This window comes from Astatotilapia calliptera, chromosome 1 (genome assembly GCF_964374335.1).
Source record: "Astatotilapia calliptera chromosome 1, fAstCal68.1, whole genome shotgun sequence".
Taxonomy (NCBI): domain Eukaryota; kingdom Metazoa; phylum Chordata; class Actinopteri; order Cichliformes; family Cichlidae; genus Astatotilapia; species Astatotilapia calliptera.
In genome coordinates this window covers 2,071,095-2,088,212 of record NC_137422.1, presented here as the reverse complement: position 1 = coordinate 2,088,212, position 17,118 = coordinate 2,071,095, and the positions used below count along the sequence as shown (strand labels likewise).

General features: G+C 39.8%; 1 protein-coding gene across 4 annotated transcripts in view; it reads left to right on the top strand.

The window, feature by feature from the left end:
* LOC113034360 (multiple epidermal growth factor-like domains protein 11) overlaps nucleotides 1-17,118 on the top strand; it is a 265,441-nt gene that overhangs the window by 186,307 nt on the left and 62,016 nt on the right. For all 4 annotated transcript variants that reach the window (XM_080299954.1, XM_080299959.1, XM_080299956.1 and 1 more), the window contains exons 10-11: nucleotides 12,933-13,145; nucleotides 13,374-13,548. In XM_080299954.1, coding sequence (XP_080156080.1) covers nucleotides 12,933-13,145; nucleotides 13,374-13,548 — 388 coding nt within the window. The remainder of the gene's footprint in view (nucleotides 1-12,932; nucleotides 13,146-13,373; nucleotides 13,549-17,118) is intronic.

The window sequence follows — 17,118 nt, the reverse complement described above, 5'->3', positions numbered from 1 at the left end:
GTAGAAGCAGAAACCTTGAGGTCATTCAACTCTTTATGTCTTAAAGACATAAAGCTTAGCTAATTGGTTTGTGTTATCTGGCTTCATGGACAAATAAAGTTGGGTATCATCTGTATAGCAGTAAAAGTGTATGCTGTGTTTTCTAATTATCCTGCCTAAAGGAATCAAGTTTAATGTAAACAGAATTGGTCCCAGCACAAAACTATGCTGAACTCTATAATTAACCTGAGTGTTTAAACAGGACAATTTATTTACAGGAACAAATTGGTGTCTAATAGATAGATATGGTTCAGCCCACTGCATTGCAGTACCTTTAATACCCATAGCATGTTCTAATCATTGTATTAAAATATTATGCTGCAGTGAGATGTAGCAGGACAAGCACAGAAATGACTTTTGAGTCAACTGAGTCTAATAATAGATTAAATTGTGTTAAGGCTGTCATTTTTAGTATCTAGATGGATGTTGAAATCACCCAGATGAGTAAGGCCCAGATGGACAATAGATAACAGCAAATAAAACTGTTTTTGAGTTGTCCAGCTACCTGTCAGGCTTTCAAATGAACTAAAACTTTCTGCATCTTTGGTTGGGTTATAAGCTGCAGAGGAAGATTGCTGTCATTAACATAATCATCCTGCTGTGAGCAGGTTTCTGTAAGGCAGAGGAAATCGATTTATTGATTAATTATTAACTCGTGTACTAAGACGGAGAGAGAGAATGTTTAATAAACAGCATTTCACTGCTTTACTCTTTGGTGTAGTTGTGGATAATTATTGTTCTTTCTTTGTGATTTTTTTATTTTTAAAATGTTTTTTGGTAACTTTTGGTGGTCTAGGAGCAGACCCAGTCTCTTAGACAGCCAGCAATTTAAGGAGAACATGCAGCTAAACATGTCACTTCTGGTCCAATTGGTGGGGGACGGGTACCAGAGAAAACTACAGAGTCAGACATTGGTTTAGTAATGTTACACACCAATTTACTTTAGTGATCTCTGATTGAAGTAACTGGGTGTCATTAATTATATTTCATTACAATAATAATAATTCCATGCTGTTCCACTTATCCTTGGCAGGGTCGCAGGGTGGCTGGAGCCTATCCCAGGTACCATAGGGCGAGAGGCAGGATACGCCCTGTCGCAGGGTTAACACGTAGAAAGAGACAACCATTCACATTCACACCTATGGACAATTTAGAATCATTACTTAACCGAACCCCACATATCTTTAGACTGTGGGAGAAAGCCGGAGCATCTGGAGAGAACCCACAAAAACACATGGAGAACATGCAAACTCCACACAGAAAGGCCCAGGTAAGGTGGTGAAGTTGAACTAGGACTTTCTTGATCTGATGCAATAGTGCTAATCACCGTACCACCACTCAGCAACATACCCAAGTGGTGAAAAAAAAGCATCTACAGCAGATGAATGGAATCTGAAAGTCGTGTCGTTAAGAAATTGAAATTGATCTACCATCTGTAATAAATGCAGCAAGGACCTGATAGAAGCCTTTTGACCGATACATCTGGCCTTTCAGTTTGTTTGTTGAAGCCTCATCAGAAATGAGGCTTCCAAATGGAACAGTGGCTGGCAAGAATCCATTCTTCAGGAAGAAAACAGAGAGAAAGGGCTGAGGTATGCCAAATTACACAAGGACTGGACTGAAAATCAGTTGCAACAAATCTTATTGATGATGAATCAATGATGAATCTAAAGCTGAAATTCTTGGTGCAGAGCATCTTCAGTATGTGCAGAAAGTCAGGAAACACTACAAGAAAGGTCTCTACAGTCATCTGTAAAACGTAGTGGAGGCTCTGGCATAGCTTGCGGTTAGTCAATTGTGTCAATGACAATGGTTCTATACAAACTGCCAATGTCATAAAAGCAAATCTAGATTGAAAAACACACAAAATACTCCAGCCAGTCTTCGACTGATCTCCCCACATCGCGGACTTTAATATTAATAGAACAGTGTTGGATCAGAACGGAAAAAAAGAAAAAGACACTCAACATCTTAAGAAGAGCTTGGGAAGATTTGTCGAGAAACCTGTAGGTCTATTTCCAAAGACTGCTTTTCACTAGCTGGGCCCACTTCCTCATTTGGGGTTTGATAGCATTTTAATTCAATTTAATGTTATTTATACAGCAGCAAATCACAACAAAGGTCGCCTCAAAGTGCTTTATATTGTAAGGTAGACCCGACAATAATACATACAGAGAAAAACCCAACAATCATATGACCCCCTATGAGCAGCACTTTGGCGACAGTGGGAAGGAAAAACTCCCTTTTAACAGGAAGAAACCTCCAGCAGAACCAGGCTCAGGGAGGGGCGGGGCCATCTGTTGTGATTAGTTGGGCTGAGAGAAGGAAGACAGGATAAAGACATGCTGTGGAAGAGAGAATGAACAGCTTAGTGAACTGGGGGAACACATATAGATGAGAACCGGAAGGAGTGCGTTTGGAGGTGTGGTCCTGCTCCTGAAATTTAGATATTAATCTCCAAAGAGACATTACAAGAAAGCTCGCCTAAGAGAATTCAGGCTGTGTCATAGTTTTTTCATATGAAGTATTGATTTTCAAGCTTTATAGAATTATAAAAACTGTGCCTTATATACTCTAGTTCTATGTACACTACCAGTTAAAAGTTTGGACACACCTTCTCATTAAATGTTTTTTATTTATTTTCATGATTATTGACATTGTGGATTCTCAGTGAAGGCATCAAAACTATGAATGAACACATGGAATTATGAAGTAAACAAAAAAGTGAAATAACTCAAAACATGTTTTAGATTCTTCAAAATAGCCGCCCTTTGCTTCGATTACTTTGATTTTGCAGACTGACTGTCATTTCATAATATGAATTCTAACAGTTGTTAAATAGAGCTGTCAGCTAACTCAAACTGACTTCTGTACAGCACAACTGATGGTCCCAACCCCATTAAGAAGGCAAGATATTCCACAAATGAGCTGTGACAAGCCACACCTGTGACGTGAAAACCATTTCAGGTGACTACCGGTACATCATGAAGCTCACTGGGAGAAGGCCGAGGGTTTGCAGCTCTTTCAGCAAAGCAAAGGGCAGCTAGAGTTATATATCTTTTCTTTGCTACATAATTCCATAAATCTTTTTTCACATAGTTTGTATCTACAATGTAGAAAGCAGTAAAAAAAAAAGACAGAAAGAAAAACCATTAAATGAGAAAGTGTGTCAAAACGTTTGACTGGTAGTGTATGTTTGCAATTTCAATAAATTACTGCACCTACTTCCCATTTTCCAGGAAAAATATAACGAAATAGGGGGTGGCTAAAGACTTTTCGACTGTACTCTCTGTTTTTTGAATTTTACATTTGTACATTTTAAAAGAGGTGTTTTATTCTTTGACTTCTGTGCTAAGGGCAGTTTGCTTATCCATAATAAACACCACATTCAAACATAAGTGTACATGTCACCAGGGAACCTTGGGCTGCAGATCAATGATTGATTTTGTAAATTTATCATCAGATCTGCAGCCACATGTTCTGGACCTCCAGGTGAAGAGAGAAGCAGAGCTATCAACTGATCATCACTTAGTAATGAGTTTGATTAGGTGGCAGGAGAGGTTGCTGGACTGTCCTTCAACAGAGGAAGGTTGAGAACATTGAGTCTAAATGGACTATATTATGCACCTCAATTGCTGGAGTGGTTGTGTGAAGTTGTCTGCAAGGTGGTCAGTGGTCATGACAAAATAAACCTGAACCAGATGGTGGAAACCATCAGGTTGGATATGCCAGGGAGCTGAAGAGGAGAATAAGCCTGTTAGTTGGACCTCTAATATCCACAATCAGGAGATTGTGGATATTAGAGGTTAATTGGGAATTTGTCCAATCAGTCTACATGTGTTTTTTAAAGTTTGATCAAATACCAAAGAGGTGTTAGGTCCGTTTTTGTGGCCTAGCCGTTTCCTGTACAACCATTACGAAAGATTGGTCTAAATTGCTGGTAATAAGTAAGACTAGTTCTTGGTGGGTGTTGGATTCTGCCGGGGCTGGCCTTTGTTACCGATTCTGTCCATAGCAATGCGCTGGAGTGCATAGCAAGTGGAGGAGTTTAAATATCTTGGGGTCTTCTTCGTGAGTGAAGGAGTGGGGATCTGAAGGATTGGTGGAGTGACAGCAGTGGGACAAATGCTATACCAGTCAAGAGAGAGCTGAATAATGGGTGGTGACTGAAATTTCCTATGCAGGCTAGACTGCATATGGCTAGACTTAGCCATAGAGATAGAATAGGGAGCTTGGTATTTGGGAGGGGCTTGTTGGGCTACTACTCCTCCACATCAAAAGGAGCCAGCTGAGGTGGTTCAGGCATGGGAGAAACTGGGAGAAAGCCCCAGGCCAGACCCAGGATGCTGGAGAAGTTACATCTGGAAAATGGAGGAGGTGGCCAGCAAAGGAACGTTGAGAAGTCTCTGCTTAGACTGCTGCCCACATGATCTGGACCTGGATAAACAACAGAAGATGGATGTTTGAATGTATGTATGGAGGATAACATTTTCCCAGAGAAAATGGTATGGATGACCTCCCTGTGGGGTGGTATTCATAGGATGAGACAATTTTGGAATGGAGCACAAATGGGAACTTACTTAGTTGCATTCTGTAATTAACAGCCAGTAATTTACCAACAGCAAACTCTACTGAGCATTTTCTTTTGCTGCTTTTGATACTTTCAAAAGAAATGAACAAGAATTTTTGAACATTTTACCTTCAAAATGGAATTAATGAAATGAACAGCCCTATTCAGGTTCTCTGACTTAGCTAATCCTGTATTTTCGGTATGGAATATATCGTTCCCTCAGTTATTGTGAGGTCAGCCTCAGAAGATGTTCCTGCCACCATGATTTGCAGTTGAGATGGTGTTTTTGCAGTGTGTGTAAAACTATAGTGCACCCAATGACTAATAGATTGTAGAACACTTCTGGTAGAAACATCCTGAAATAAATGTTTTTACATATGATTTTAACAACATTTTAAAAGTTGGACAGCTTGTTTTACAGAGGACAAAAATGATCAAAGTTTAGCAGGCAGTTCCCATGGTTACCTCACTGCATAAGCCATCACTTGTGCAACTGTGTATATATTTTTTTGTCTTTTACAAAGTGAGAGGTGCAGTGTAAGGGTGTGGAAGTAAGAGCAGGGCTGGCTTCCCATCATGCTGCTTTTATCATTATTATTAGAGGACTTTTTTGTGATAATTATCAAGACTGTTTTATTTCTCAGCCATTTTTGCCACGTTTACTTTTTCCTGAGAAATCATAATCAAAACAATCCTTGCTCTTCCATCAGCTGTCACCGGTTCCCAAACCAAAACTAAAACTCTGTGTCAGAGCCCGAAAACACTATCAGTATTCACAGTGACAGAACGAGCTGCCTGCACTTGAAACTGATGTTTATTGCTGCAGTTTTAGTTTAGAAAACCACACTGATTCATAAAATCCAAAAATAGATTGTGGGTTCAATTCAGTTGTATTTACAGTATATAGCGCCAAATCACAACATCAGTCACCCAAAGGTGCTTTATAGTGGAAGGTAGAGACCTTACAATGATACCCTACCAAGAAACCTATAGTGGCCTTTAAAAAGAAATGAACAAAAGGCAACACGATATCATAAGTTGCAAACACACACAATGATTTCTAATTGCACATTAGTTATGAGGTGTCTACGACGTGATTCCAGCGTTTGAGCTGTGATTTTTGTTTCTGTGCTGTCTGCGCAGTGAGGGCAAAATAATACTGATATAAAAAAATGAAGTCAGTGGTAAGAAATTACTCCACATAGTGTAAATTAGAAAATACTTGTGCAATTTCTGCCTTTATCCACTTGCTCCCAAATACTCAGACTGCTACACTTTTCCACGTTTGTTTAAGCACAATCACCACAAGAGGCACATTTGAACAACAAGTCATTTTAAATAGTTTTCTTCTTTATTAGCGTCATAATTTCTGAGTCTGTTATTTGAAAAAGACTTTTTGCACCCTCATCTGCCGTTGGTCAGCTCTGAATCGTTCCCACTCGTTATTTCTGCTTTAATTATCCTTTCTCTCCTGCTTCCACCCTGTCCGTCTTTCTTTCCCTCTCACCCTCTCTGTCATTACTCTCAATTGAGCCAAATTACCTCCATTCATTTAGGCCCCAGACAGGTGAATTAGCCTACATGGAATAATTCCTAGATTGAGTTCTCTCCCAGCCATTCCACGTTCTAATGGAATTAGCCAAGATAACAGTCCTGAGGAAGTCGGCATGATTTAAACGTGACACTAAACAGAAATCCTCACTGAGCCATTTTAATTGAGTGATTTGTCTGTTTCCTAATGGTTTCAACTTGTAGACGTGTTAAGAATGATGCAGCAGGTCTAAATTCAGCCTTGACTCGGCTTATAGAATTTTCTATACAGTTCCCTCTTATTAGAGTCCATTCAGTTACTTTGAAAGATTCACCTTGAGCGCACCACTCAGGGTCTTATGATGAAGTTTGTTGACCTTCGTATGGTGTGAGTGATTCTGATGTTGGAGCTCTGAACACTCTCTTTGAGAGTAGTGCCATTCAGTTTTTATTTATATTAGTAAAAGCCAGACTGACAATTCTTTGCTTAAGTTATAACTCAGGGTATAGTGAGTATTCTGGACATTATTATTCTAAACAACAATTTAATTACTTTATGGCTGTTAATCTCTTAATATCCACCAGTTCACCAGCAACCTGTCTTGGACGGCATTGTTATTTCTGTTGCATTAACATTCAACCTTTTTTGTAGAATTTTGCAGAAAAAGTGCAATGCCAAAACTATTGTATGGCACCTCATCTGAAAGCTATATCCTGTAGTTTGTGAATGTTAGTATTTAGCAAATGATTAAAAGGAAACCCTACAAACCTGCAGAGGAAACACTGGACTTTTAAGTGTTCTTTTTCTAGCTCAGAATCATTGCACAAATACAGGTTTAAAAATATAAAACTGCAGTGCAAATGTATAAATTTGAACTTTAAATGTATAAAATATTAAAACTTAGTTTGGACTACAAATCAATTTGGGGTTTCCATCAATGTACCAAGTTGTGCCTTTTCTCGAGACTACAGTAGCTGAGCATCTGCCGTAGTTCTTGGATATTCATCAGCACTTCTATGCAAAACTGAGACAAAGCACTGAACACTTGAAAGCACGAACATGAAAGCACGCCATCTTTAGCTAGCAGGTTATGAGGTCTGTCTCCAGTACTGTACAGCTGTCCTGCTAGAACGTCATGTGTTCATATTTATAGTTATAGAGTAAATATAAATAAATATAAATATATAGAGTATATTTATAGTTATTAAATATAAGGTTTTTGGTTTAATTAACAACTCTCTAAAACAGAATGCAATAAAACCGTTTGTAAAGGGAGGCTTTATTACAGGGGTGTCGTATTCAGACTGCGATACTTGTAGCTTCATACATATAAAAACTGCTAAAAGATTGAGTCTGCAAATCTATTTAAATACTGTTTAAAGTGTTCTTACCTTCAACAGTGTATCATAGGCTACGTTCACACTGCAGGCGAAAGCGCATCAAATCCGATGTTTTTGACCCTGTGCGACCCATCTATCCGATCATGGTATGACAGTGTGAACGGCACAAATCCGATATTTTCAAATCCGATCTGGGTCACTTTCGTATGTGGTACTGAATCCGATACATATCCGATGTTTTAGAAAGCGACTGCTGTGTGAAAGGTCACGTCGCATTAAATCCGTCTTTTACGTCACCGACACAAGACAGACGCCAATTATCAGCGCCAGAGAAGACATCGCGAACGCTTCTCTGGCCATCCCGTGTAGATATCAGTGAAACTGTTGGGAAGACAACGTTGGAGAAACGTGAACATTTTATTTGTACTGTACAATCTGCAGATTCTGACAGAAATCTGCAGCTATCCTTTGAAGCACCGCTCCTCTAAAACAGCAATAAGGATCATTATTAGGTTATTTACATTATTATGTAAATAACAAAATAACTTAAAGCAAAAATTGGGAAATGTAAAGTCCGAAGTCTTTATATTAAGGGCCATCAGTCAAACAATACTGTTTGCTCTGGGTCTAAACAGAGCGTGTTGTGTGTGAAGTCTTCTTTTGCGCATGCGGGCCGCTTTGAGCATTCACACTAGAGCGCGTTTGCTGTCGCATTTTATTTGTAGTGTGAACGAGGAGACAAAAAAATCGGATTTGATCAAAAAATCAGAATTGAGCATCAAGACCTGCAGAGTGAACGTAGCCTTAGTTAGAATACCTGGCTTTTTTTCCCCCACAAGGTTTTGTGCACCATTATTTTAAATTCCGAGATACTTGATCTTTTGTCCAGACTTTTTACTAGTTGCTTGTAATATACTCCTATTCAATTACACACTGAAGAACATGAGAAACATGGAAGTTAACTATTAAGAGCAACTGGAGTTCACTTCCTTTCTCAAGGTTTATAAAAGCAGACATACTTTTATAGACCTTGTGAAAGGCTTTTAGAATCATAAGAAGAGTTTCCCCTGCCATAATCACATACAGTAATCATTTATTGAAAGTTGAGACTATAAAGCAGAGTTGTAGTGATTACATCTGAGACAGCGTTTTCGACTTGATCCATTTTGATATTATACAAAAAGCTGTGTGCTTAACTCTATATCTTATACCCTTATCCATCCTTTAAACCAGGCCTTCCCAAAGTGTGGGGCCCGCCCCCTAGGGGGGCGCAGAGCCATTGCAGGGGGGGCGCGGTAGGAAAAGGGGGGAAAAAAACAAAACACTTGGACACTGCTAGCACAGGGCACCCACAGAAATGCAAAGTAGGAGATGAAGCATCGCTGAATATGTTTCCAAACCAACTTCATTCTAAGACAAAGACTAGAAAATATGATGAAGCAAATCTTCCCTTTGGCTTCACCTGCACAAGTGCCGAGGTAGGTCTCCCTGCAGGGTTGGTTTTCCCTCCGTCAGGAGCAGCGCTGGGCTCTTCAAATCACGGAATACAACTCTTCACTTGCACTGATGACAGCTATAGCTGAAACGTATTCATGTCGCTTAAAAGTAAACACTCAGTGAGTGCTGGCGTTTTGTTTGTTTAAAGCAGTGGTTCCCAAACTGTTTTTGCTGGGCCCTCCTTTGTTTTACAAGAAAAATGTTCGCCCCCCCCCCCGTCCGCGCATGGACAAACAGTATCCCACATTCTTGATTTTTAGTTCACAAACACTTCTTATAATGACTAATGCTACAGGTATAGCTCTAAAGAATATAGCATCATAGGCAGTGTAGTCTGTGCTGCAGGGAGAATGGACTGCCATACACGTTATGTGTCTGTGAGCACGAGGAGGGAGAAAAAGGAAAAGTACGAGTTGTCATCGAGCAAAAACGGGAGCTGGAACTAGGGCTGGGCTATAGCATACCGTTCACGGTAATACCGGTGTAATTTTGGGCAACGATAAGAAAATGAAATATGACGATAGAATATGGGTAAAACGTGCATGCGCAGTGCCTTTGTTTACATACACACAAGGCAGCGACACAGAAAGAGAAGAGCGAGAGTGGATCGTTGAATGAAACGGATGAACCAGAACTGGTTTGTAAAAATGCTGCAGCTTCAGTGGTCTGGAACTGGTTTCGCTTTCATCCGTCAGATACACAACAAAGCACAATTTTTGGTAGCGCATGCTAGCGGGCCGTCGTTATTACCGTGTTGTTTGGAAAATACGGCGCACTTAAAATCAATCCTTTGATTTTTCTGAAAGTCGACAGAGCCCCTTATAATCCCGTGCGCCTTATGTATGAACTCTGGTTGTGTTTACTGACCTCGAAACGGTTTTATGTGCACGGCGACTTTGCTAAGCTACAAAGCCGCACCGCTCGATGGATTGTCGGAGCATTACGGCTATCGTAGGCAGGCGCCTCGTGGAGTGATACGTACTTTGCTTCAACATGATATTACCGTATTGTGTGTGTATAAGCTCTTTTTAAGTTTTGTGGATATTATACATGGTTATGCTGAGGATATGTCGGCCAGTTTCCACTGGAAATGCCTTTTGGTTAAACTGTCAGCGAGGAATTTGCACTGTTACATTTTTATATAACTTTAATGCACATAAAAAACAGCTGCTTGTTTAAGTGAAAATACATTGATGTTTTTTTTTTGCACTAATAAAGTTGTGGAGTTGTAAAGTATTTCGTCTGGTGTCAGTTATATCGTCAGTTATATCGTTATCGCAAATTTTCAAATGTATATCGTGATGAATATTTTTGGTCATATCGCCCTGCTCTAGCTGGAAGCATGTAAATATAATAATAACCACTGCAGCCAAGAAGAGAGCCTGACGAGCCCAGCTGTAAGTAAGCTATTAAGACTCGACTGTACACCGTGTTCGTGTTTTCCTCCGAAACAATAAATTCCGTTGGAGCAGCCTTTCAACGCCTCTCTCTGTCTCTGGCTAGCAAAGTTGACCCAGACAACAAAGTAAAGCTATTTTTCGGCTACGAACCGACACGAACCCGACGTATTAGTCAGAGGTCCCTTTACTACAGTTCGGAGTTGCGGCCCTTCAGTAACAGTAATAAATCACAGCAATAGTACATTCACGTAGTTGTAAAAAGCATGGTAATATATTAAGTAATCCAAAGTATTCTGAATACGTTACAGATTACATTTTGGGGCATGTAATCTGTAATGGAATACATTTTAAAAGTAACCTTCCCAACACTGGTCATCAGTGCAAGCCAACAGTTGTATTCACTAATTTAAAAGGTTGCAATCACAGAGTGGTGCTTGTGAGTAGTAAAAAAAAAAATTAAAATGATTGAATTACAAGTTTTGCAGCTCTCCATATATTTGTGTAAATATGTAAAAATGATAAACACAAGTGTGTGAAGCTTAATCTTTTTTCCTATACATTTTCACACTTTAGTTTTCAGGTTCTCACATTTTGCTCCGTATTTACTTTCATATTGTTCCTCCTCGAGTGCTGCCACAGCCTGAGATGAACTGGAGGCTTTAGTGCTGGCCAGAAAACCAGGAGCTCCACGTGTATTAACAAGGAATTTAGAAGGTCGCCCATCGTTGTTGTGTATGGTGATATATGATGATACAGCTGTAGTGTAATTAAAAAGGAGAGGTGGGTCACTGCGTAGTGCAGGGGTCCCCAACTCCAGGCCTCGAGTCCTGCAGTTATTAGATGTGTCCGTGATCCAACACAGCTGATTTAAATGGCTAAATGACCTCCTCAACATGTCTTGAAGTTCTCCAGAGGTCTGGTAATGAACTAATCATTTGATTCAGGTGTGCTGACCCAGGGTGAGATCTAAAACCTGCAGGACACCAGCCCTCGAGGCCTTGAGTTGGGGAAGCCTGGCGTAGTGTAACAGCTGCCGTTGTAATGCAGTGTATTGCCGCATGGTGGCGCCTCCTATCTCATGACTCCCTTGTCACTCCCTTTTTGTTCTTCTTCGCACTCTCTCTGTAATGGATTCTTCCGTGTACACAGACTAGTGAGCTCTCAAGTAAGGTGTGGTAGAGGTAGCACATGAATGGCCCTGCCAACCGGAGTTATGCACAAAGTTATGACTTCCAGTTCTTGAAGATAATTTTTTTAGCGATGCGTGAGGCAGTAACAACTATGTTTGATTTATGTGCTTCCATTTATGTGCTTATGTCACCTAACATGAACAGTTTAGGTGTGGCAACTAAACCGTGTGGAAAGGTCTTCACATATCCTCCGACAGGCCCTCGTAGGCGTACAAGACCATACAGCGTGCACATAGATTTCAGTGGGTGTTTGCAGTGTGTGCATATGTCTGAGTGTGTGAGGCCCATTTGGAACATCCTTTGTCCTGTATATTGTGTTCTATGGAGAGTTCTGCATGTTGTAAGTTGCTGTATTAGGATCAGACGTTTTGATATGGGTTGATGGAAAGATCTTGCTCCCGTTTTGCAGTTTTATGGGAAATGGAATCACCAATTTTACACATTTTATATGTGTTTGATAACCATTTAGGGGTAGAGATATTTTAAATATTTTGTTGCCCATGTAGACATTTGAGTTCAGTTTACTGGGGTAAATCATTTTTGTGGGCTGGACTTCAAATCAGAGATCTTTACTTGTCCACAGAGAGCTTGTTTTAGGTTCAGCCATGGGCCGTCTAACAAGCTTGATTCGATCCATTCTGAGTCATACAGCGATCTGTTGGCTAAAAAGTAGAGATACAAATTTGGTCATTCTAGACCTTTGTGTTTTGGTTTTTGTGAAGTTTTTAAACTAATTTGTTATTGTGGAGGTTTGCTGAGTGAGGCAGAATAAAAATAGTTCAAAGGGTCGACAATCCAGTGTTTTTCTTCAAAACTGTGGTCTAGTGCGTTGTATTTAAAGTGCAGAACAGTTGCAGTCTCTTATCCATGTGCTCTAATGTGTTATCTTTAGACAATTATTTTTTTCAAAATGTACAGAGAGCACATAATTTAACAATACACGACTCAGATTAATAATAATGGAAATAATGATTTGTGATGAAATTCAGTGCAATAGAAAACTAGCTTTCTTTGCAGAATTACACTGAAAATATTTTGGCTCTTATTCTGGTCCCAGGTTATTTTCCTACCGGGAACCAAGGGGAAGTTGTCTAAACAGCTATGGTTACCTTTTCCCAAATACCAGCTCAACATTTTGCAGAAAAACGGGGTGTTTACTCAAGGATTGTATTCCAACTCGATTTATTATCTCTGAATTGTGTCTTTCCAGGTAACAAAGTTGATTAGAAGTAATAGAAGTCCCAATGCTGCAGTAATAACTGTTTCTTTCACTCTAACTTGTAAACAGAAAAATCCCAGGCACCTTTAGAAGAGAGGCTTAGAATGTTGGAAAATAACTCCTCCGTGTTTTTTAAACCAACCCAGATGCCAGGATGAATGCCCAGTTGGCACTTATGGGCCACAGTGTGCTCACAAGTGTGACTGCCAGAACAGAGCCAAATGCTACCACATCAACGGCGCCTGTCTTTGTAACGAAGGCTTCAAGGGGCCTAGCTGTCAGGATCGTTTCTGTCCCACTGGCCTGTATGGACTCATCTGTGACAAATACTGCCCCTGCATACACACAAACACACTCAGGTACTGGATCATTGCTCAGGCTTTCTTACTGTACAACACTTCAGTAGAATAGAATGTTTGAATTACTGTATCTAGTTAAAGTGGAGTTGATATTTTGTTTCACATATTTCTGCTTTTCCCACTAAACCTACTATAAAAGTAACTTTGTGTCGAGGGTGGTCAAAATGGGAGAACTACAAAACAATATACACACTGCAAAATAACCTTCTAATCTTCCTGCTCTTTCAGCTGTCACCCTCTGTCAGGAGAGTGCACCTGTGCTGCGGGATGGACTGGGCTTTACTGTGACGAGACCTGCCCACCAGGTTACTACGGTGAGGGCTGCAGAGAGCTGTGTGTTTGTGCTAATGGAGCCTACTGTGATGGCATCACTGGAGCTTGTATCTGTGCACCAGGATACATAGTAAGTGCAAAAGATTTCTGTGGCTTAACACCAACACTTTCCTTTTCCCCCAGTCCAGTTATTGGAATTTTATTGGTTCTTTTTGTTTTGTCTCACTCTAAACTTGCCAAATATAGATTATGGGATTATGGGAAGATTTAACACTGAGTATTTTTAAAACAAACTATTATCTTCAAACTATCTACAAGCTAGAGGGAGCCCACAGAAAAGGATGAGCCAGCTGCCTTGCTTCTTGCCTAACTGTATTGTGCTGTGGAAACAAATAGACGACTCGTCTCTCAAAGCAAATACTTTGATTCTTCTCTAAGCTGCTCGTTCTACCATTTCACCTGTGTGTTTTTAATTGATTCATTCTAAGTTCATGAGAATGCCTCAATTTGCTGGACAATGTAATTGCACACAAATCAATATATATTTGAGAAGATCATTTATTTTCTATTAAAGAGCCACAATTCATGTGTTTATCATTTTTGGAATACTCTGTGCAGAGATTGCAAGAAAACAGCATTTTTTATTTTGTAAAACGTTTTATTTTGTATTTTCAAACATTTGCTGTTTGTTTTACAATCAAAACTGTATATCATATCATATCATATCATATTATATTATATTATATTACATTACATTATCGGATGATACAACACGTGGACAGCATAGAGTGAAATTCAGTTTTCACCACCACCCATTCTATTCCACAGTCTTAAGAGAAGCATAATGTCTTTGATCAGAGCATGCAGCTATTCACTAAAACTTGCCTAATTAACATCCTCCACATCTGTCAGAACTTTTAAGTTTAAGTGCATTGCATCAGCCATAGGTCTATTCATAAGAAAAAAGCACAGGCTCAGAGGCTTTAACGGCAAGAAATCAAAAGGATTTCCTCAGAAAGAATTGCACATGTAAATGAGGTTCCTAGTATTATTTAACCTGAAGACAGGTTAAAAATAATGAACAACTTCCACCTGGTTGAGGAGAGGGTATTTACAGCCAGTGTGTGCAGAAGATGCACAGAGAAGGCGTAGGACATCCTCTAACAACTGGTGCTGTTGACTCTGCAGGTTTAGACACAGAGCTAATGTGGCTCGCAAAGCAGAAAGGCTAATGCAGGTGCAACTCGTACGATGTTTGACAAAGAGAGCACGAGTGTCAGGATGGTACAAAAGTATGTGGAGTTTCTGCCTATATGTAACAGTGAGAGTACCTTAAAGGTTTGCATGCAGTAATATTTAAAATCTCTTGTTGATTTGTCTGTAACTAGTGCAGATGTATGCTCCGTTTTATTAAGCAGGTCTTGTTCCCATTTTGATGAGTAAGTTTAGGTGAAGTTTAGTTTGCCTTCTAATCTTACATCATATTTAGAAAGCTTTGGTTGCTCTGAATTATCAATGCTAATTGCCAGTTGTACAAAGTAAATTAGCATTTGTCCATGAAGTCAGTCCTGCATTTTGGTCAGTGGTTGGACGTAGCGTTTCATAAATAAAGTTGGCATGGCCGTAAACTTACAAGATGGACCCAAAGCTGTGCCACTGTCTATAAAGCTGTGAGACCTATACTTGCTCCAATGATGTGGTTGTCCAATAATGTCTTTCCAGTTACACTAAGTGAGTTATAGTAATGCTTAAGATGAAACCCTCATTATCCTTATAAGAGATCTTACCTCGGTGTGTCCTGTTTGGATCTTTGGTCTTTCAATGCTGTCTGTTATTGTCAGCTCACAGAGGCAAGAACCAAATCAAACAGTCACATCAAGGCTGATCGTCTGTATCAGCAGTTTCATTGGCGTCTGTTCCATGAGCTGTTTTTCTATAATTTAATACATAAGTGTTGACAGAAGACCTTTGACACACCTTTTATTATATCGATGCTTATACTACAACCATAACTGAAGATGAATGCCAAATTAAGATCTTTACAAAACCCAATAAACACACATGAACACAAAACAGATGGTGTCCGTTTGATTTTCACAGAAATTTAAAACTAAAACATCTCCAGTTACTTTACACAAAACTCCACTGATTCCCCAAACAGAGACAAACTCTTCAGTGTTAGACACCATTTCATAATAAACGAATTCTGCTTTTAAACGTGCACCTACTATCCCCTTGAACGTAATTTCAGAATTAACTGATCCTGCCCCTTCATTTTGTTCCTCCTTGTGAGCCATGTACTCATCTTAGCTTGACCTATTGAAAAATTAATTAAGCAAACCTTTCAACGCTGCACCACAGAGTACTTTGGACCCAGGATAAAGAGACTCTCCTCTAAAACAATCCTAAGCCCAGGAAGCCACTGTCACAGCAAAGAAAAGAGGCCAGCAGGCCTGGGACAGCCAAGCCACAGGCGCTGCAGTGTTTCCTTGGTCCGACAGAAAAGACTGTGGCTCCCCGTTCTTGGATCTCTACAGGGAGTGCAGAATTATTAGGCAAATGAGTATTTTGTCCACATCGTCCTCTTCATGCATGTTGTCTTACTCCAAGCTGTATAGGCTCGAAAGCCTACTACCAATTAAGCATATTAGGTGATGTGCATCTCTGTAATGAGAAGGGGTGTGGTCTAATGACATCAACACCCTATATCAGGTGTGCATAATTATTAGGCAACGTCCTTTCCTTTGGCAAAATGGGTCAAAAGAAGGACTTGACAGGCTCAGAAAAGTCAAAAATAGTGAGATATCTTGCAGAGGGATGCAGCAGTCTCAAAATTGCAAAGCTTCTGAAGCGTGATCATCGAACAATCAAGCGTTTCATTCAAAATAGTCAACAGGGTCGCAAGAAGCGTGTGGAAAAACCAAGGCGCCAAATAACTGCCCATGAACTGAGAAAAGTCAAGCGTGCAGCTGCCAAGATGCCACTTGCCACCAGTTTGGCCATATTTCAGAGCTGCAACATCACTGGAGTGCCCAAAAGCACAAGGTGTGCAATACTCAGAGACATCAAAGCACATTGTGCGCTGTCTGTCCTGCGTGCTGCACAACAACATTGAATATTGAGTATTTACTGCTGTTTACACTTAGCTAGACAACAAAGACAAAGATAACAAAGACTCCTGACTCTCAACTTGCCTCATCTACTGATTCACATAAGCATAAATGCTTTGTATGTAACATTTACTGATGAACACATGAGAGAGTAGCTAGACTGCAGACTAATCAATAAAGGACATGTCGTAGTGGCGAGACAGACAGCTTGGCATTAGCAGGATATCTAACCTTATCCTGTGCTGATAGCATGCTGGGAGAGCAAGCTTCACACATCTGAAATCTCAGGCACCATGACACATTGATTGGGACCTCCAACATATAAACTTTGCCAATTAAAATTGTATGCTTCAAACCTGCTGCCTTTAAATTGCTATTAATCTAATATTCACAAAGCTATCCAAAAGACAGGAGGACAAAGAGCTCTTATTAAATTTGAAACACTTGAAAAATAAATAAAATTGAACATCAATGTGTTCAGTAAGGAAAATCAACTGAATTTCCCAGGACTGTAAAGTCACCTCTTGTATAATAATTATGTACAGATTGGTGGATTAATGATCATTTGCTTGGCAACTTTGATTTAAATT